Source organism: Puma concolor, chromosome C2 (assembly GCF_028749965.1).
Source record: "Puma concolor isolate L17-30 chromosome C2, mPumCon1.1.hap2, whole genome shotgun sequence".
In the NCBI taxonomy this organism is placed as follows: domain Eukaryota; kingdom Metazoa; phylum Chordata; class Mammalia; order Carnivora; family Felidae; genus Puma; species Puma concolor.
The window spans coordinates 121,534,193-121,557,423 of NC_141675.1; the positions used below are offsets into that span (position 1 = coordinate 121,534,193).

The window sequence follows — 23,231 nt, forward strand, 5'->3', positions numbered from 1 at the left end:
CATGGACTACAGGATTGAATAAGTTCTGATAAGTAAAATAAGCACTGATGAATACTGAGGAGTAAAAATATAACATTATTTCTAGAAAAATAGTTGCTCAACACAATGGATCAGAGAGACTTTAATACATTATAATAACACAAATCTACTATATAAAACATGATTAAAATGTAGAAAGTAGAATTTCTGTTTATTTCCCCAAATCTTTCTTATTAGTTGATGATTTTTAATTTGTATATTTTTTGGCTATGCTATAGCCAATTTTCTTAAGGCCATGTAATTAAAAAGTCTAACCAATTAAAAGCCTCATAGAGATTTTTGATTTGCATATAGGATAGTGTTTAGTTTGCTATGCCTAGATTTACAACTTTTAAGCACAGATACTACAATATTTATGCACATTAAAAGACTTGTGAGTATATAATAAAACACTTATCTCATTTTAAACGAAGTCAAAGGGAAAGTACTAAATGTATGATTTTTTAATTTGTTTTTTTTGCCTTTGCTTTAAGAAATCTTTGGGGTGCCTGGGTGCCTCTGTGGATTAAGCATCCAGCTCTTGGTTTTGGCCCAGGTCATGATCTTGCTGTGCGTGAGACTGAGCCCCATGTTGGGCTCTGCACTGACAGTGTGGAACCTGCTTGGGATTCTCTCTCCCTCTCTCTTTGCTCCTCCCCGGCACATGCATGCTCACTCACTCTCTCTCTCTCTCCCTCTCTTTCTCTCTCTCATGCACTCTCTGTCCAAATATAAATAAACTTAAAAAAACAGAAATATTTGACATTCATAGCAATTCTGTTTGTTTTCTTTGTAAAGTAGAAATTTTACAGATGGTTGGTGCTCAAGTACTACAAAATTCCCTGGTAGAAATGCATACAGATTTCTTTACGTGGTTAAATGTATTTGGGAAAATTACAGCACAGAGCCATTCACTACTCCTTCTAAACACTTATTTTAAAATAAGCCTCAGGAAGACTTCCCTTGTGAAGCTATTTCAAGTGAACCTCTCTGATCAATTATCCCTTCAGCAGCCTCTGAGTCTACTATTTATTTATTTACACAATAAAGCAAGTGGTATTTCTAAAGTGATAAAACAGGTTGAAAATAGTTAAGCTTTCTATACATAAAATAATCTCCTCATTGCCAAATTACTGAGAATCATTTGGATTTCTAAAGTCAGATTTTTGATCTAGAGAAAATACAGTATTTTTATGAATCTACACAGCCCACTACACAATGCAGTATATATACATTACTACATGTACCTGAAAAAGTAATAAAAATGCATACTTTATGAAATGTCTTAGAAATGAAATGTACCACAAGTTAGACAGCCATCATAATTTTCTACTGAGTTACCACCCACTATAACATTTGTAAGAGATTGCAATTTCCACAAGCACTGCTGGAAGGCCATCAAGTTTTTATGGTCATATATTTTCATATTATGTTGTCCAAAAATGATTATTCATTTACTTAAATGTTCGATTTTATTCAATAAAAGAATGATCTCAATGAAACCTACTGTGATTTCCTTAATACTCTTACTGTAAGGTCACTGAAAAGGCAGTATTAATGGTGCTTTTTGGCATCCCTGATGTAGTTTCTAGCCTGCTTATATGACCTTCCATTTTGGGGTCAATTTGGATAACTTAGTAAAATTAGAATTTTCTGCATAATCTCTGGACCACAAAGAATTCAATAGTTCCTGACTTCATTTATCCTGCAATCAGAGTATAACAATGCTATCTCAGTTCTCATTTCCATTTGATTTGTAATTGTTTCAGTCATACTTCTTCAAAAGTGGCTGCTAATTTTCAGTAGAGGCCTATTCTCCAAATGGGTTAAACAGAGCTCTGCACTGAACAAAAATAAAACTTTTAATATACATTCTGAGGTGGGTTAATAGTCTTTTTCATTAGGATAAAAGAGCACACACTGAGAATATCTTTCTGCCATCTGAGTAATCAATGAGCCAATATAGTTATAAATCTTCCAGAAATTCCCCATGGTTTAATTTTTTTAAGTGTTTATTCTTTTCTGGCCCCCATCTTTCATTTTCCAAGTGTCATTTGGAATATGTAGGGGGAATCTTTTAATTTTGCAATTGAGAGAAAGAAGAAATATTTCATACTTTCCCTTAACAATTTCTATTAAAGCAATCTCTATTATATGTATGTATGCTATCATGAAAGAATGTTCTAAAAATTATTTGGAAAAAAATTAAAACTCTACAATCAGGAAAACCATTAATTGAATTATTATATTTTCATGATGGAAATATGCACATGAAATTTGTCATTATTTTAATAGAAGTATAGTACAAAGTAATCATTCAATCTAAATGCGTTTGTTCATTAAACAGTACAGTGGGTAGCTTTATACAAAAAGTAGAGTCTAGCTTGCCAATTATTAGACATATACCACGAGTAATTTTTGGTGCTCTACAATTCTCCAAGTAAAGTAATTGATAATATACTTTCAAAATTTACAATAAATGAGTTATATCAGAATGATAAGTTTTTTTAATTATGCTAAATTGCTATGAAAACATGCACTAAAACAACAGGTTAGTAATTATGCTCTCTTGATATAGTTATAAAACCAATCTCTAAGCTATATTATTTTAGGTGCAAATATACATTACTGGGATTGTAAATTATTAATTAAAATAGTTGATACTCTAAATAATTTTGAATACAATACATATTTCTCATCAGTAAAGAAAACATCTAAGAAGCATTTAGAGCATTAAGAGTAAGCTTTGATACCTGACCTACTACTTGAAAGTATCTGCACACAGTGACTCTAAAGATTTTTTAGAAAATGTCATTTACAAAACATTAGCAAACATATATTCCAAATCCTACAGATAGTTCTTTTTAAGGATGTTTCAGAATAGGGGTGCCTGGGTGGTTCAGTCAGTTAAGCATCCGACTTTTGATTTCAGCTCTGGTCATGATCTCAAGGTTTGAGGTTTCAAGCCCTGCATAGGCTCTGCACAATGCTGAGCCTGATTGGGATTCTGTCTCCTCTCTCTCTGCACCTCCCTTGTTCATTCTCTCTCTCTCTCTCAAAATAAATAAACATTTTTTAAAAAAGAAAAGCATTATTAAAGAAGAAAAGATGTTTCAGTGAACAATTTTGTTAGTCATTATGGTTGTGTCTGATTTCACCATTTTCACCCCTTGTTCTCTATATGGCCGGAGCAGCTGACTCCCATGGAATACACTGCCACAGCACCCCTGTTGTCCACTTACAATTACATTCAGCCAAAGATAGGCAAAGGCAAGAGACTGTGGGGTAGAAGGGAGAGGTAAGGTGCCATTTTGGCTCTGGTAGTGGCTGCATGTCTGGTGACAGCTGAGGTCAAGCGTCATTTCAGGCTTAGGAATAGTTTCTCACATATTGGTCCCTGACTCACTGGTTTCTTGTTGGTTCCCTCAAACCTTCCGACACCTCTGTAATGGTACCTTTATGTAACCCTCTTAATTTGAACCTTTTGATGGTGTCATGAGTTTTCTGCTGTGATCTGACTACATCTCAGGGTGATTTTACTTTAAATGCTTATTAGTTTTATATTGTTCTCAAACATATATACCTGTGTGTGTGTGTGTGTATATATATATATATACATATATATATATATTTGGTTCCCAAACCAAATATACCTCAGTTTATATCATACATGAATTCATGTATACAAATCATAACTTTCAATACAAAGTACACTTCCTTTTGAAAGTTTTCAAAAACAGTTAGTCTCCCCATTTTCAACCAATTTGACTTTCCTCACATTCATCTCACGAAGTCCCTATTTCTGTTTAGAGCATCATATTCACAGAGATTTGAGACCTGAGTTATCAATGATATTACTGACTCCTACCCAGGCCTTCCCCTAATTTATACATTAAGCCAGTTTATCTCCAGTTTAAATTCAAAGTTCTCAGAGTTTCTTAACAGTTTCTCTTTCTTTTCTTGGTTTCAGTTCTTACTGCTTCTCAATTGAATTACCCGGCCCCCTTTGGTATGGGAAAGACTGCTACTCCATTCAGCAGGTAAATATCCAAGAGCACAAGTAAGATATGAGGTATGCACAGCATTCTTTCCTTAGATGGTCTTGCTTCTCACATTCAGGGTGGGTTTTTTAGGTACTTTTAAACAATTTAAACTTGCAATTGATTTTCACCCTCTATATACCCTTAGACCTAACCAAGGAATGAAATGAGACTCCATCCTGCTTTCTTTTCCCTACTTTTAGCTCTAATTCCTAATGCACAGCAATGCCAGCTTGATCCTCCCAGGGCACAGGATAGTCATACCTCCTTTCTGCAATCACTCTTCACAGTATACCTTGTGCTCACTTTGGGTTTCATTGGAAAGACCCTCTGTCCATTATCTTCCCCATATGCATTCATTCTAACTTTTCCATTCTTAGCTCCCATCCATTCCTCAGGAGAGAACATTGTAATCAGTGAGCATAGGCTATAAGGGAGGTCAGACTGTCTCGGGTTATATCATTGCCCACATTTCAAATTTGAGCAGGTTACTGAACTTGTCTCTGCTTTGGTATCCTTAAATCTAAAAGGCACATAATATTACCTCCATTGTGAGTACTATATGAGTTAATGCTTTTCAAGCACTGTCAGTCAAAATAGACTATCCATTCTTTCCCAGTACATTCTATATGCAGAAAAATGTGCCGGGATAGGAGAACAACAGCAAAATACATAGAAAGATTTCAATACTGTCTTAAACTGCCCCAACTTGTTCTGTCATCTTTTTAAGCCAATCTCAAAATCCATCTCTTGTTTTGAGTTTTTTCTTATCTCCCTAATTTGATATACTTTTTCCATCTATGTTGTCACCACTCTCTAGCAGTTTGTTAGTTTTTCTTATAGGAGGTGCTCCTAAGTATATACCCATTCCATTATATGTGTACACGTAGATGCATAGGTATAGATAAGCAAATACATTTCTCCATAAGAATGTTCACATAGTGTTTTATTTATTCCTTCCTGCAACTATAGATTTGCTTAAAATAAGAGTATAATTGTATAATGCAGTTTAATAGTTTTTTTTTTTTTTTTTTAAGTCAAATGTCTACTATTTGGTAGGCACTTTTTTGGGATTATTGGTAATCTTAACCACACCTCCTCAAAGTAGGCATTATCGCCACTTCTTCCACAACGGTGCTTCTCAAAGTGCCAGTTACAAACTGTTTATTACTTACCTGCAAAGAGATAACTACAGAAGTTGAGAATAAATGCTTAGAAACTTTTAAAGCAATATGACATTACCATGACTTCCAAGTGTGTGATCTGTCTCAACAAATTTGGTTTGTGGCTTAAATTTTTTGTAGAAGTAAATGGGAAAGCTATAATGGCAGGGAAACATTTTACAGTATTCTAATTAAGGAGCTAATGCAGACCATAAACCAGTGTGCTACTCTCTTCATCAAGAAAGCGTTGCTGTACAATAAAAATATCAGCTGAATATCAGGGTTCTTAGCAGTGTAATGAAATCTGTGAATTATGTTAAAGTGAATGTATTAAATGCAAGATTCTTTTCTTTTTAAAGTTGATTTATTTATTTATTTTTGAGAGAGAGAGACAGACAGACAGACAGAGTGCAAGCAGGGGAGGGGCAGAGAGACAGAGGGAGATACAGAATCTGAAGCAGGCTCCAGGCTCTGACCCCAACGTGAGATTCGAACTCATGAGCCATGAGATCATGACCTGAACTGAAGTTGGACACTTAACTGACTGAGCCACCCAGGTGCCCCTATTTATTTTTGAAAGAGACAGAGAGAGTGAGTGGGGCAGGGCAGAGAGAGAGGGGGAGAGAGAATCGCAAGCAGGCTCTGCACTGTCACCAGTGGAGCCGGACATGGGGCTTAAACTCAAGAACTGTGAGATCATGACCCGAGCCGAAACCAAGAGCTGGTTTAACTGACTGAGCCACCCAGGTGCCCCAAGATTATTTTCTTTTCTTATGATACACAGATAGAGATTGATTATAAACAACTCTACTATATACTGAGGCACAAAAGTTGTAGAAGTAAAATCTTTTGTTGAGAATGTTTGAAGATTAAAAAAAAAATCAACCCATTCCCAAATTTTAAATATGTGAGTTAGATAGCCAGTCATCTTTATTTGTATGATAATATTTTATGTCTTCACTGATCTTAATACTTCTTGCAAGAAGGGAATGCAAATTTTTTTGCAATGGCAGGTAAGATTGAAGGCCAAAACCTAAAAGTTAGAAGCTTGGAAGAATAGAGTTTCTTGTTAAGAATAATTATTTACGACATGATCCATACACTATGTACAATTACCAGTAAAGTATGTGATCATCTTGACATTTGCAAAAAGTGATTACAGACCATTTTACAATATCGATGGGACATTTTGAATTGTATATCCCATTAAAAAAGACCCGTGTTTAGAAATTCATGGATCCTGAAATCAATATTTTTCATCAAAATATGTTTAATTATATAACTTTACAGGATACATACTGGAACTGTATACTAATGAAGGACTGAAGATGAATTTTGAAAATGTAGCAAAACTTGCCTCATTTGGATAAAGTTTAAAATGAATATCTTAAGACTGCTGACATTGCTTCAAAATCTCTTTTTCCATCCTGTTAACATACTTGTCTTTTCTCCTCTATGAGTGCTATTAATATAAGACATGGAAAAAGTTTAGATTATACATCATCCCTTACAAGAAATGCTATAGTCAATCCAAAGAGATTAGACAAATTAACAAGCAGGAAGCAAGTTTGTGTCACATTAAAATTTAAACTATTGATATATATAATGTTCATTCAAACTATGCATGTAGGTTTTTAATATGAGCAGTTTCTATTCATAACTTTTTGTTTAGTTCTAATTTTAGAATAACAAGAAAATACAAGTATATTAATAATTCTCTGCATTGTTCCTAATATACTCATACTCAGTGAAGGCATTCAGTTTTAAAATTCTTTTCTTTTCTCATATATTATGGTTGTAGAACCTAATAAAAAAAAGTTGGGACTTGCATTTTGTATTATTTCATTTTTATTCTTATTATTTAATTTTTTTAATAATCCATTTTTTGTACTTTACAAAAGCATCACTTAATCTTGATTTAGGGGAAAAAAACATCTCTTGCCACAGATGATTTGAGAAGCACTGATTGAGCTCCATGAATAAGGTTAGTTTGTCTGTTGTGGTCACTATTGCAGCTCCACATGTAGAACCTTCGTCTGAAAGTTGCAGCAAGGACACCTCAATTCCCTGTGCATGCAACAATAACAAAAACCTGCTCCTCTCCCTTCTACTACCTATAGTAGTTTGATATATGTTGTATCAAATTGTAAAGATAGAGTAAATAAAACACTTACTAATTATTTTGAATCTATAATCTTAGGATCCCTTAGAAACTAAGAATTATAATTAATTTCTTTTGTAATGCCTTCTCTGACATTCTATGCCTTCTATGACATCACATACATAGGTGATATTAGATTAATAATATAATCAATCATATGGCTACTCATAATTAATTAGGCTACTTTGCTCCTTGTTCGCAAACTAGAGATTGATTTTTGGTTGTTTGATCACATCACCAAGCTCAGTCACTTAATCCCTTGCTTGAATACCTTTCAAATATTTTCTTCCTCTCTACTTCCTTACCTCTATTTTCCATTTAGTGTAAATAGCTCTTCAAATACTAAACTTTGTTTTCTCTGTTTAAAAAAAAATGTATACCGAACTCGTGATAAAGCAGGAAACAAAAGACAAAAGTAGAGCTATGGCCATTTTAAAGCAGAATCACAATTATTTGTAGACAATTCAGGGTTGTATAATGAGAAACCTAAAAGGAGTTCAAATACTCTTAGAACCAGTGAGAGTATTTAGTGAGGAGGTAATAAACAAAATACAAATGTACATTTTGACTTACTAGATATCTAGTCACTATGTAGAAAGGGACAAAAAAGTCATTAAAGTAGCTGCCAGAATTGAGATGCAAGAAATGGCTTCCATTGTGACTTTTTGCCACTCTTTGTCACATAAACTCAGTGGCAGTTGTGCAGGTGGGAGAGCCCCACATCTCTTTGTTAATATCTTACACCTTAGAGCTTACACTCAACATAAAATAAAGTGAGGCAGGAAGGAGAGAGAACTCTTCTTTTCTTCCAAAGTTTTCTTTCCCTAATGTAGGTCCCTTTTCCCAAAGCCTTTACAGTAGCAACTCAGCCTCCATATTTCATCTTCAACATAGTCGTAGCACCCAGGAAAAAATGAGGCTGGATATCATCATTTAAATACATTTTTGTTTTATGAAAAGGCTTTTTATCGGTATTTACCCATCCACAGCCACTTCCAGTCTAAAGAGAGTATAGTATTTACAATCTCAAATTCCTGTTAAAATGAAATTGCTTAAGATTTCAACGGCAGATTTTTGTTGTTGTTGCTGCAGCATTTGATTTTTAACATGTCAAAAATCTCTAAGAAGAGTTCCAGCCTGCAAATTTGGACATAGCAGCAGGTGGTCCTCCACAACACATTGGCCTCTAGAGGCATTTAGGCTGGAACTGAAATTGGTTTACATAATTGGTCAAGGTTGGTTCATGATCACACACAAATCCATGATGCAACTGGGATTTAAACTCGGCTTCCTTGACTATCAAGCCTATAAACTTCAACCAACCAACTTCTATCATGTTTGCAAAAGTTCATGAGCTAGGATTTTAAGATACAAAAAAAAAAAAAAAAAAAAGAAAAGAAAAGAAAAAAATAATAAACAATGGTCAGTTCCATAGAAAAGCATAGTTATTGGTCCCTGGGAGATATTTTTATCACAATCCACTATTGGGAAATAGGCTATCCTATCTCGTGGCATGCAATTTTCAGCATCAGAAGAAAGGTTGGCTACATGTATTTGAAGGGGCTTTGAAAGTCCAACAGAAGAAAGTCTGTCTTGATATATACTACTACCATTCTTTCTAAAACATAAATGTGAATACTACAGAACATGTAGACCAATCATTCAGCATTTCTCCTTCCCATTTTCCATTTGTACTTTAGTCTACTCACTTCAGTCTAGTCTCAATATAGATAGGCATAAAACCAGGAGACTTAATTCTGACAAACACCCACACTTTGGCACTAAAATAACACTGCCTCCTACACTTCACAGTGCTGCAAAATGCTCATTTACTGCTATTTCCAAAGATTGCTCACGAGAGTCTGCTGGGACTGAAGAAATAATAAACTAAGGAAAATCGAGTGCCTATACTAATTTATAACTCTTCATGCTCACACAGTATAAAACAATACATTAAAATCTTTATTATTTTAAAAGCTATTTCTAAATTGTATTGTTCTTTTTGATCGTGGAGAAATGTTACCTGAAGAGGTATGATGGAGGAAAAACACTTGGTTTTTATAAATATGGGAAATATCCAAAATTAATTACAAAAAGCACAAATGAATAACTTGAAAAGTAGATCATATTCCTTAACATTTTAAACCACAATACACTCGACAACTTAGAAGAAATTGATAAATTCCTAGAAACATATAACCTTCCAAAACTGAATTAAGAAGAAATGGATAATTTGAAGAGGCCAATTACTAGTAATGAAATTGAATCAGTAATCAAAAAACTTCCAACAAAGTGAAGTCCAGGACCAGATGGCTTCACAGGTGAATTCTACCAAATATTTAAAGAAGAGTTAATGCTTATTCTTCTCAAACTATTCTAACAAATAAAAAAGAAGGAAAGCTTCCAAATTTATTCTATGAGGCTGGCACTACCCTGATACCTAAGCCAGACAAAGACAACAACAACAAAAAAAGAAAACTACAGGCCAATATCTCTGATAAACATAGATGCAAAAATCCTCAACAAAATATTAGCAAACAAATCCCATAATACATTAAGAAAATCATTCACCACGATCAAGGGGGATTTATTCCAGGGATGCAAGTGTGGTTCAATATTTGCACATCAACCAATGTGATATATCACAGTAATAAGAAAAAGCATAAGAACCATATGATCATCTTAGTAGATGTAGAAAAAACATTTGACAAAGTACAATATTCATTCATGATAAAAGCTCTCAACAAAGTAGGTTTAGATGGAATGTACTTCAACATAATAAAGGCCATATATGAAAAATCCACAACTAACATCATACTCAATGATAAAAAACTCAGACGTTTTCCTCTAAGATCAGTAATAAGATAAGGATGTCCACTCTTACTACTTGTATTCAACATAGTACTGAACCTCTTAGCAGCAGCAATCACATCAGAGAAAGAAATAAAAAAACATAAATACTGGTACCGAAAAAGTAAAAGTGTCACTATTTGTATATGACATGATACTATATATAGAAAATCCTAAAGACTCCACCAAAAAACCAATAATCTAATAGTTTTTAAATTAGCATCACCATTACTGAATGGCTGTGTTTGTTTTTATGTCTTACTTTTTGGTACTTAGATCAATACTCCCAAGTTTACTTATAAAAAAACTCACTGGGGGAGTCCCTGAGTGGCTCAGTCGATTAAGCTTCGAACTCTTGATCTCAACTAAGGTCTTGATTATAGGGTCCTGAGTTTGAGCCTTGTGTCAGGGTCCATGCCCAGCGTGGGGCCTACCAAAAAGAATTACACACACACACACACACACACACACACATTAAAAAGCTCAGTGGGATTAAAAAGAGGCTATTCTAATTAGGGGCATCCAAATAGTAATATTTGAAATAGAGTTTCCTTATTTGTTCTGTACTTTATGTTGAAGTTCTTTTCATAAAAGGTGATTCTTTCAAGAGAGAAGAATATTCTACATAGATTCCACACACTGAACCTATCGAATGTGAGATTTACTGAATGTAGATGTAAATTATAGTAATTGCTTGCCCCAGCCCTAGTTACACTGCAAAGCACAGTGGAAGGACCTAATGTTAGCCGAACCAATCCATTTCTCTCTACTGGGATTTTGAAACTAGGAGAGACAAATGCAGTTGACTATGTTTTTGAGTACAATAATCTTTACGTTTGTTCTAGGGCTAAATTTTCATCAGTCTCAAACTAAAAAAAAAATAATTAGCACCATTTCTACAATGTAGATTCATCACAGGTGGGGATATTACTGTCTTAAAGTCTGTCGTAAATTATTAAGAAAACCATAGAATAGGCAAAAACACTAAAAATTAAATAGTAAAACTTTTTTTTAATGTTTATTCATTTTTAGAGAGGGAGAGGAAGTGGGGGAGAGGCAGAGAGAGAGGGGGATGGAGAATCCAAAGTGGGCTCTGTGCTGACAGCAGAGAGACCAATATGGGGCTTGAACCTACAAACCGTGAGATTATGACCTGAGTCAAAGTTGGATGCTTAATCGACTGAGCCACCCAGGTGCTCCTAAATAGTAAAACTTTTAACACTATGTTTTACCTAAATAGAATTATATTGGCATAAGCCAAAATTATGTAATTGTGCAAACAATTAAATTTATACATTATGGACAGTATATATTGATACTGTTGTGATTTTCTTGTACTTACTAAGAATTATAATGTCAATGTTATTTTGAAACTTACTTAAAAAATGTTAGGATATCTTACATCTTACATTTTCCATGGTCTGTGAATCAGATCCTGATTCAAAGGCTGTTCAACATAGAGACCATATCAGTATGTCACCAGGAAATTAGTTCTCTGCGCAGTATACCATTACTTCACATATTTGACAAATAATACATAATAGTTTATTTACAACTGTTTCTTTAAATAAATTCATTTTATCCAAATAGTATATTTTCAGTCATGTGTATTTCAAGTGAAATGATTTTTCCCTAGGCTCATGGAAGACATATTTACCAATTATTTTGGAATTTCACCTCCTCAATGATGAGGCTTACTATGAAATAAGTAGAATTGTATTTATCTACCTGTGGAATGCTTGACCCAATACTTTCCCCCTACATCATCCACCATCTCTATATATAGATGGTACATGACAACTTGCTACTTGAGGTCAAAATCCATATTGTATTACGTATTGTATTACGTTCGTAGTTCCAACGCCCAGTATAACTCCTGGGACATCACGGTGTTTCACAGAATAGAACTGAAATTGTGACTTGGAAATTTTTTAAGTATTAAATCTTCTTAGACATTTATAGAATAAGGGCACTTACTTAGTGAAAACCTCCTTTCTTTGATAACTATTAATTCCCCAAATTGAGGATCTGAAATACCACAAAAGATACCAAAGCATTTCCCCAAAACCTGGTTGGTCATTGTTTGCATTTTTTAAATTGCTTTGGGAGATGGAAACAGATGGAAACAGATGACACAATGGTGGTGACTATCCACCTAACCTGACTCTAGCCATCATCCCACTTCTACTGCCATCATCATAAAAAGTGGTATTCCTCAGGTGGTTTATGATCATTTTAATAAATCCTGACTATGTACTGACTCTATATATCTTACTAATATATTAATATACTTATAAAATATGTTCCCAGAAACATATATAATTAGAAGATAAAGGGAATCTAACTTTAACCAAGACAAGCTTTCTTTTGAGTAGCTCTTATTCAACATGGAAAGGACTACTAAAAAATCAATGAGCTACAATAACTATAAACAACCAGGCATAGTACTTATCACACTTTAGTTAGCAAATATTTATTGAATGAATGGTTGGATAAACACACAAGCTAATCACCAGAAGTTAGAATAAAATATTTTGAATATTCTTCTCTTTGTAGGGTTTGCTAAAAAAATGTTAGTGCAATGTACATTAACTAAGAGCACTTAGTTCAGGAATTTGCTCAATCTCAGAGACCTACAACTACCTAATTTATTTGTATTATATTTCACTTTTATTTTAAAACTAAAAGCATTATAAAAAAGTAGTAACATTAGTAAAACCTAGTTTTCTCTAAAATATAATATCTATTATGGAAAGTATGCTGAATTCCAAAATATCCAAGAATTAACATTTCCTGAAAGCATTCAGGCATACATACATGCTTTTGAATGTCCAAGTTACAAATGTTGATGCTATTATAACTTAATCTACCCTATACCAGTAAAATTTATAGTGTATGTGGTTATCTATGTTTCTCTTGAAATTGCTGGACTTAAACTACACTAGAGTAAACAAATTAAAAAAGTATATTATATACAACTGAAGATTTTGCTTATGCTTAATGAAAATTTCCAATAATGGCATTGTCATTAGCAGATTAAGTGAAAGGAAATTGTTTCTTTACAAATATCTATTAGCACAGAGTTTAATATATATATTAAATTTGAGGAATATAACATTGAAAAAATTAATATGTTTTGGAAACAATACTATTACTTATTTCTCCCCAAAAGAAATAATTCTATTCAAGGTAGTTGTGAGTATAAAGTGATGCAAAGTTTTCCATAGAAATTGTCTTTACTGAAAACTGGATAAGAAGAACTTTGTGCATGATAGGTAGCGATGGTTACATCCTGCATATCCTTCCAGATATATGTGTTTCTTTTCCTGCTCTTTGCTCTGAGAGAGTAAACTACCCAGGATCCCTTGACTTATGGATTCCATTTGGGCTCAGACCATGGAAAGCATTGTCAAGGTATCAGAAGGTTGGAAGAAACAGAGATCAATTGACATATTTCTATAGGCCACCCTTCCAAACCAGTTATAGCTTCTAATCAGAAGCTTCCTCTCACAATCATAGCTTTTGCTTTTTCATCACCCTTTCAGGCCCAACGGTAGGCTGGTTTCTTACCATTGCTAGCTCCTGGGTGCTGTATTATCTTGACCAGTTCCTTTACATATGCCTATACCTATCTGTAAATAGTGTGCTCATTCTTTATTACCTACACTATAATTTTTTTAATAGTAACTTGGTTCATATTCATTTAATATGCATGCATTTGCTAGAAAATCTGCTAATGCATATGAAATGACTGTGGTATGATGGAGTTGAAATATGAAATAAAGTGTGCTCAGGAGATCTACTAATAAGAAGGTGATTTGGTGGGGGGTGGGGGGGTGCGCCTGGGTGGCTCAGTCGGTTAAGTGACCAACTTCGGCTCAGGTCATGATCTCACAGTTCGTGGTTTCGAGCCCCACGGCGGGATCTGTGCTGACATCTCAGAACCTGGAGCCTGCTTCCGATTCTGTGTCTTCCTCTCTCTCTGCTCCTCCCCCTGCTTGCAGCCTGCCTCTCTCTCTCTCTCTCAAAAATAAACAAACATTAAAAAATTAAAAAAAAAAAAAAGAAGTTGACTTGGGAGTAAAGACCTAAAAGAAGTGATAATTTCCACAGGAAATTAAGAAAAAAACCCACAATAAAATGAAGTCCTTACCAGAATGATCCAGCATAAAGTGAATTAGGCTCATCCCAAGAAAACTCAGGCTCATCATTGTCTTGTCATTTACTACTCAAGTTATTCAAATCTGCATATATAAAATGGGACCTTGTATATAAAATGGGACTGCCCACTGTACAGGGTTGTTGTGAATACAGTGAGAAAATGTAAACCTAAAGGTTTTTTAAAAATTTGTATTGTGTACCTTTAAGTTGTCATCATTAATTCCATGTCTTTATTGTAACTTATACATATTATTTGAAAAAAAAATATTTTAAGAAAGCAAAAAGAAGGGTAATATTGGCCACTTCAATAACTGTGTTATTGAGTTAATTTTTAATATTTTAAAGTCTGTCACATTGATGGAAACCAGTCGTGGGTATAGACACTGTCAGGTGGTACTGGTTGGCATGGAGCCAGGAAATCTTGTGCTCTCATTTGAGGTTCATCTCATTTTTCTTCTCCTTATCACTCCTTGTTCTAAGACACCTTATTCATGTTCTTTCTCTCCCACTGCCCCCAATATTAATGTAAAATTATCGGCAGAATAATTAGATAATTAACACCAGTGATTTTTGGTTACGCCGTTAGTAAAATTTTATTTTCATTCCTTTAGTTACGAAATTTCCTTCAGGAAATATTTGAGAATCATTCAAACATAATTGAAAAAAAAGCAAAGTTACTGTGAAGAGAAATATCACAAAAAGTTGTGTATTTTACATTTTTATATAAAACAAATACAAGCACATAGAGATATGTCTGTTTAATGCATACACTATGCACCCCTGGAGATGTTTGTCCAAGGTATTTTTTGTCAATAATAGGAAGGAATTGAAGTGTTTTTTCCTGAGCATTAAGTGATCAGATTGTAGTACTTCAATTGTTTTTTTTCCCCCCACACCTGCAGAGAAACAGACGCAATGATCTAATTGATTTTTTCATTTCCATTGCCAAATGCCACACCGCATTCCTGTGGTGTGTCAATGAACAACACTCCCTATCCTTATACCCACTCTATTCCAAATGCTTACCTACTATTAATAACAGATGTGGTAAGATTTTGCAAAAAAAAAGAGAAGAAGGACATACATAGCAAGTGAATGAATGAGCTATGTCTAGTCTCCGTCGCTCTGACCCATTAGAACCTGTAAAACATCCTATTGAGTTTTATTTTCTATTTAGACCTGCAGGTTCTTAAGTGTTATAGAAAAAAGGCTTCATATAGCAACTATGCAGAAATGAAATGGAATTGTAATGAAATATTTACTTCATAGGTTAATGATTTTTGGTGTTCAGATACACAGAAAGTAGACAGGGAAATTGTTTAAAATGCACTTCTGATCCAAACACTGGAACATCTGATTTGGTCACGTATCGATGAACCCCTTTTATTACTCTGCTAATTGGGGTCAGAAGCAAGATTAGAAGCCAGATCTGACTCCTGTGTCTGATGCAATGTTCCCATTAAAGCTATGCAACTTACACAGCAAAAATTTGTTTATTTAATATTCAATACATTTTCACGATGACCTAGGGTTGTCTCCGTTGGAAAATACATATTCTACTAGCTGAGGCTGGAATTGCATGAGGTCTATTATGGCATCTAAAGAGTGAATCAACATCTAGGACTGTGCTTTTCAAAATAGTAACCACTAGCCACACATGCCTATTGAGTACTTGAAATGTGGCTAGTCTGACTGAGAAACTAAATTTTGATTTTATTTAATTTTTATTTAACTTAAATTTAAATATTCACATGTGGCTGCTGGCTACAGAATTTTGTTCTGCAAAGATATAAATTTTTTTTTTTTAATGTTTATTTATTTTTGAGACAGAGAGAGACAGAGCATGAACGGGGGAGGGGCAGAGAGAGAGGGAGACACAGAATCGGAAACAGGCTCCAGGCTCTGAGCCATCAGCCCAGAGCCTGACGCGGGGCTCGAACTCACGGACTGCGAGATCGTGACCTGGCTGAAGTCGGACGCTCAACCGACTGCGCCACCCAGGCGCCCCTGTTCTGCAAAGATATAGAACATTGTCCTTGTTATGGAAAATTCTCTTGGGCAGTGCTGACTATAATTTATCCCTCTGTCTTACTCTATGTGTGTCTTCAACATTTTGAAAGGAACTCCTGCTCTTTAACTAAAAGGCAGCTGCCAATATCAATGGTAGAGGCCACTTGCGTTATACTTAACCCGACCGGGTGCCAGATGCCTTTGTTCTCAGGGGCATTCTGGTGAAAACTGACACAGAGGTCATACCTGGATTCAAATGTCTTCACTACCCATCATTTGCTGAATGTCTGTGGACAATTTTCCTTGAGAGTTTGATCCTTAGTTCTCCGCTTGTAAATGAGGAGGCTACTGATCATATTAAATGTGTGCAAGGTGGCAAAAGCCCGAGTTTTTATTGCTGAATTCACTGCTTTCCCCCTTATTTTACCTGAATGAGAAATCTTATGATATTAGTTTCACCTTAGCCAATTGTGCGACCCCCCCCCCCCCCCCCCCCCCCCCGCCACACACACACCTATCTCCATCTGAGAAGAGATTCCTGAATATTCACATTTAACCTCCCTTACAGAGACTACCAGGAACGGGCTTCAGCCTACTTCTCCTTTTGCTGACCAACAACTGTCCACTCACAGCGTGTTTTTCTTTAGCTAATAATTCCAAGTAAACAAGAAAGGTTTCCCAGTTTGAACTGGGCCAATGGGCTGCCATCCTGAGTTCTTTGTTCAACCCTCATAGGCTGGAAGGACCCTTCCAGACCTGTGTCTTCAGGTAGCATGAAAAACTTCTCGGAACATGTTTTGGGGCTCATAGCAGCAGTGACAATGTCAATGAGAAGCACTTGTTCCATTCTTCTGGGCCACTTGCCCTCTTTCCTTTTCTCCCTTCCTTCTCAATAACCTATGTCAGTACAAAAACCTAAGTTTAGGGATACAGAACTTTTGTGAAAATTTACTTGCTTAAACCCAAAGCTTTTCAACTTCAGCTGCATTTCTTAAAGTTTATTTTGAGTGACAGAGAGAAAGAGAGAGAGAACAGGGGAAGGGGAGAGAGAGAGAGAATCCCAAGCAGGCTCTGCACTCTCAGCGCAGAGCCCTATGCGGGGCTCAATGCAGTGCTCCATCCCACCAACGGTGAGATCCTGACCTGAGCAGGAATCAGTCAGGGCTTAACCAACTGAGCATTCAGGCGCCCCAACCTCAGCTGCATTTTAAAAGCACCTGAGACACAATTAAAACACTGTGATACTGTATACCCTTCAAAACTTCTGTTTTGAAAGCTCCTGAAAACAATAGGCAATATAATATGAGACAGAAATAAGCACAGAATTAAGGAGGGAGCCTTTATGTAACAGTAGCAGCCACCTGCAAAAGGTGGTGCAATCAGAGACACAGACAATCACTCATTTTTTCTATTGTTCTCCTGAGCAGTTGTCACTTGCACAGCATGTGTGTGTTACTCCAGTCATGCTAACCCATGCTCAGCTTCTGTACTTAGGCTCTGGCACAATGTAGCATGTTTGTTTGCTCAAGATAAGCTTTAGGACTGAAGTGAGGCGGGTAAATGTGGACAAAAAGATGATGTGGGACAAACCGTGATTTGGCATCATCAAAAAATGCTTTCATTTTCAAACTCTTGTATTTGATGGACATCACTGTCAAAGATCCCTTCCACTGAGACATCACAAAGGAACTGAACCAATGACTTGTGAGGGGACACACATTAGACTGCCATTCATGAAAGGGTATTTTATGCACAACTTTCTGTTATTCTGTTGCAACAGATTTTTAAAACCATAATAGAGTTAGAATTAGAAAAAATCTAATATCAAAACTAGAAACTGGCTATACTACATTCACACACATACACACACGGAGGCTTTTTTCAACATGACTCTAAGCTATCATAGCAATTGGTAAAGAAAAAAAATAAAATAAAGCAAGTTCACACTACAACAACTCATATGATCAGATATTGCGATTTTATGGCAATAAGATGCAGGAATATGTTGCTATATATCCCAAATATAACATGATGGATTTTTTCTCACCATAATTATCCCTCAGGAAAGAGGGGCTGCCTTGTTTCTAAGTCTTTGCATTTCTTGTATTACAAGCTCTTTTTTTTTTTTTTTTTCAACAAGATCCTAACACATTAGCTTGAAATACCCTGAATCAATTCTGGTTTTAGATGTTCTATAAAGGATAACTTATAGAATCATTGTAAGAGGAAGCAAAGACATTTTGTATAGATTTTGTTTTTGTGCCTGAGGATTTGACCTCACCACTGTAGATGTCACTGTAAACATGACTCTCAAAAATCTCCTTAAAAAGCAGGACAATATGTTGGTACATCGTGGAGGTCATTATTATACTCCTGCAGGATGAATGAACAACAAAAAATTGTTCTGGTGTCATAAAAAATCATAGTTGTTTCTTGGGACAAATTTCTCATTGATAACATCCTACACTTTGAAAAAACACTGCTAAGTAAGATGATTTCCTTAAATGCCAGGATGGAAAAGCAATGTCTCTAAATAAATATGTGTTTTTCTTTTAGTTTAAATATGCACATATAATCAGATCAACAAATTAAATAGTTTTAAGTATATATTTCATTGTTCCATGATTATATTTAAAGGACTGTGGCCCCCAAAACATTTTCTCTTGCTTTATACCATTGAGAAAACAAGAGATTTTTCTTAAAATTGATGTCACCTTATATTTGGGCATATATGTTTAAATACTTATTTACAAATACTTGTAAGCAACTAATATTAAAAGCAAAAGGAGTTTGTTGAATCTCTGTGTGACTCTTATATATTTTCTTTTTTAACCAATGTGACTTCATTCTTTGAAAAGCAACAGAGATCACTGGTTTTAAACAGCAATCACAAATTCCTCCAAACACCATAAAGGAGCAAAGAAAAGTAAACACTGACACATTTTTTTCAAGGAGATGTGCCATCACTACACCAAAAGCACTAGTAGATTTAAAACCAAATATAAAGCTTACATAATATTAGCATGATAAAACTTAGACATATTTTTTACTAAGAACCAGTGAAATGAAAAGTCTTTAAGCTTCATTTTCACTTATACAACTTTCATTCCGACTGAATATACTTGAGATACAAGCTACTTTTTGTGGTTTTATTTATGAAATTGTAAAATAATTAATTCACAAAATCAAATTTTTACTCTTGAATAATATACTTTCTTTAAGCTTTAAACTATCGCATTAGATATTTCTCATATTTATCAAATTGCAAAGAGATATAGTCTCATAAAATCTGTTAAAAACTTCTAAATGGGATAAAAGAGTCCTTAATAAGAAGCATTAAATAATCAATAATATTAATAGGAATTAAAATTGTATTAATACTGCTATAGTGAGTGTTTAGCAGATGAAGGCTTTAAAATTCATTTTCAGACTCTCTAAAATATTCTTAAAGTACCAAAACAAAACAAAACAAACAAACAAACAAAAAAAAAAAAAACAAAAGAAATGTCTACTACTACAAGTCCCTGTTAAACATGAATGATTTCACATCAAACACTCTTAATCAAAACATGAGATATATAAATATGGAGTCAACACATTGGCTTTAAGTCTGGTCAATATTTAACTCACAATCTTTAAATGACAATATTAACTTTAAATCTCACAAGACTGTGAGACATTTAGCCCCTTCCTTGTGCTCCTATGAAAATATGGCCTTTAGTGATATCTGCTGCATTTGTCTTTTAAATAGCAAAATAAAACAATAAATAAAAACTCTTTCTAAGTAATATACTTCTATAGAAATGCTAGCCTGACCTTCTGTGATACTTAACTTTATGTGACAACTAATTAATTAGATCACAGTACCCAGATATTTGGTCAAATGCCAATCTGGATATTGCTGTGAAGGTATATTTAGATGAGATTACATTGAAGTCAGTACACTTTGAGTAAAGCAGATTAGCCTGCATAATGTGGTCTTGTTCAATCAGTTGAAACCTTAAGAGGAAACATGTGAGGTCCCTGTAAGAAGGGATTTTTTCTCCAGACTGCCTTAAGACTTGAGCTGCAATATTGACTCTTCCCTGGTCTCCAGTCTGCTGGCCTGCCTTGCATATTTCAGGCTTGCTAGCCTCCACAATCACTCGAGCCAGTTTTTTAGTCTCACTCTTCCTCTCTCACTCTCCATCTCTCTCTGTCTCTCTGTCTCTGTCCTTCTCTCTCTGTAGATAGCTTTAATGTCTCTATGCATCTATGTATCTATCAAGATAGAGCATACTTGTCCCCTAACAATGTACTCTAAAATATATTTTGTTCATGTGTTTATTGTCTGCCCCTACTGGACCGTATGTCCCTATAAGGGCAGATATTTTACCTGTTTGTTCACTAACTCTAATGCCTTTTACAAAGGAAACCTCAAAAAAAAAAAAAATTGAGTCAATAAATTCGATTTTTAGCCAATCTTTCATTATATATTAAAGTTGAAAATAATTAAAATTTTCATTTTAAATTTGGAGTACATCAAAGAGAAAAACTACAGTGAGGTAAAAAACATAGTGAATTTCTATCTTAGGGGGAATGGGCACATTTATTGGACTAATTTGAATACACTTTAATCATTAAAATGGAGCTGATTTCAAATTTTCTTACTGTTATCTACACAGATTCATAAGAAATCCAGATATTAAGACCATGTTGAAGAGCTGATATATAGATATTTATATTCTATATAATTTAAATAATCTAAAGCAACAGCTCCTTATTTTTGTTATAGTCCATGAACTCGTTTCCCCCCCCACGTCACCCCAGCGCTTATAATAATGGATGAAGGCTTGGAAATTCAGTGTATAATTTTAGTTGTTTGCTTGAATTAAATATTATGAATTTCATTACTTTCCAAAAAAGTTTAATCAAAACCTATCATCCAATTAGGAGCCCAGTTAATTAATGAAGTCTAACTCAACTTGAAGTAAATACAGCTTTTTAATTTCAGTTTATTTTGAAACATGCAGATACTTAAATTTATTATGGGAATGGTTTCTACAATTCTTACTTTCAAGCCCATTCATAAGAATAATGTCACAAAACTTTCCAAAATCATACAGCATCTTGTAAATATATTAAACTAAGGTTAATTAAAAAAAAATTATATTACCTAGAATGAGGAAAAAGCATTTAATCTATACAGAAGGCAATTACAAGAATGAAGGAATATGATATCTAGAGAGAATATAATGGTTAAGAGAAGGCATAAAATGATTTTTGAAATAGAACTGTAACTGTTTATTTTATTAAAAAGTTGACATAGGTTATCTTTAGTGTTTATGACTTGCAAACTAAAGTATTTAATATTTAACATGTTTAAATACAAGCAGCGGCAGTTTTGTAATCAAAACGAATAATTTGAATCATCTTAGAAAAATAAATTCATTATAATTAGGATATTTCAGAATATGATTAAAACATTTAAAAGAAAATGTATTCACCTTTCTTGTCATCAAAGTACAGAGTCTGTTGAGCTGGATTTGACCACTGGAGGGAGGTGTTATCATTTTGATCAACCCTGCAGGTCAAAATCGCAGTTCCACCTTCAACAACCGTTACATTCTGTGTTAGTGGAAACTGCCCTTGGCTGCCTAAAAGGGGATTAAAGAAAATGTTGATTAAATGAGAGTTATAAAATGATTAACTTCCCAAGAACTATGTTGGACTTCTTACTCCAAGTAAAATTTAAACCAACCAAACAACAACATAACTATATATTACAAAAAGACAGAAAAAAAAAATAATTGAAAGTCCTTAATTAGAGGACAAGACTCCTTCATACTCCCTTATGTGTTCCAGAAAACCTTCTTTTCTTCCTAGGCACACATGAAGATTTATATGCAAATAGTAACATGATTGTCATTAATTTCCTTTGGCCTTGCATTAATAATATGGAATGGTTCTAGTCATCTTTGAAGATAAGGCACTGGAATAATTTTGGCTGAATTGAACTCTCTAATGCAGGAGAGGAAACACATAAGACACTTCCCTGGTAGCTTTTATAATCCTGAATAAAGTCTATGAAATATGGATACTGGAACTTTAGATTCAATTTCTGATAACATAAAAAAAAAAAAGAATCCTATTTTATCAGAGCTTCTTGTAGATGCAGCTGTTTTTAGAAACACAAAATGTGTTGGAGAAAACAATGTAAGTATTTTTCAAGAAGTGTTCATCTTGTGGAATATCCATCAAAATCTTAAAGAGATTAACTTAGGAGAAGTGATAATATTCTCCTTTGTTCCTTTTCTTGTTTTCTGATTTCCCCAATGAATATATATTTCTTTTATAATCAAGAAAAAAACCTGTATTTCAAATGACCCTTTGTTCCTTTTTCTTGTTTCCTGATTTCCCCAATGAATACATATTTCTTTTATAATCAAGAAAAAAAAAAACATATTTCAAATGACCCTTGTCAAATCAGATCAGTAGAATATAATCAAGTTTTCTATCTTCCTAAGTATCATACTAATTTATTAAGATAATTCATATAATAACTTTACTTAGTAAGAACACTTCTAATAGTTAAAACAAAACTCATGCACATGGAAACATAATACCTAAATTTCACTCTAGTAAGATGATCTGGAGATGAGCTCTGCCAAACCCAGTAACAATTATCAACATGGGTAGAAAATGACTTTCCAGAGCCAGGTTAAAATACTATTATGTGAGCAAGGTAGTTCATTAAGTCAAGGATAATTTACATATGCAAGAACATTATGATGACTTAATCACACCCATGAAATATATTTCTCTCTTCTTCTTTCGTTTTGTAATGAT

At 34.2% G+C, this 23,231-nt stretch overlaps 1 protein-coding gene across 3 annotated transcripts in view; it reads right to left on the minus strand.

Annotated features, from left to right (window-relative positions):
- CADM2 (cell adhesion molecule 2) overlaps positions 1–23,231 on the minus strand; it is a 1,074,502-nt gene that overhangs the window by 243,420 nt on the left and 807,851 nt on the right. For all 3 annotated transcript variants that reach the window (XM_086675698.1, XM_086675699.1, XM_086675697.1), the window contains one exon: positions 21,890–22,039. In XM_086675698.1, the coding sequence (XP_086531824.1) occupies positions 21,890–22,039 (150 nt within the window). The remainder of the gene's footprint in view (positions 1–21,889; positions 22,040–23,231) is intronic.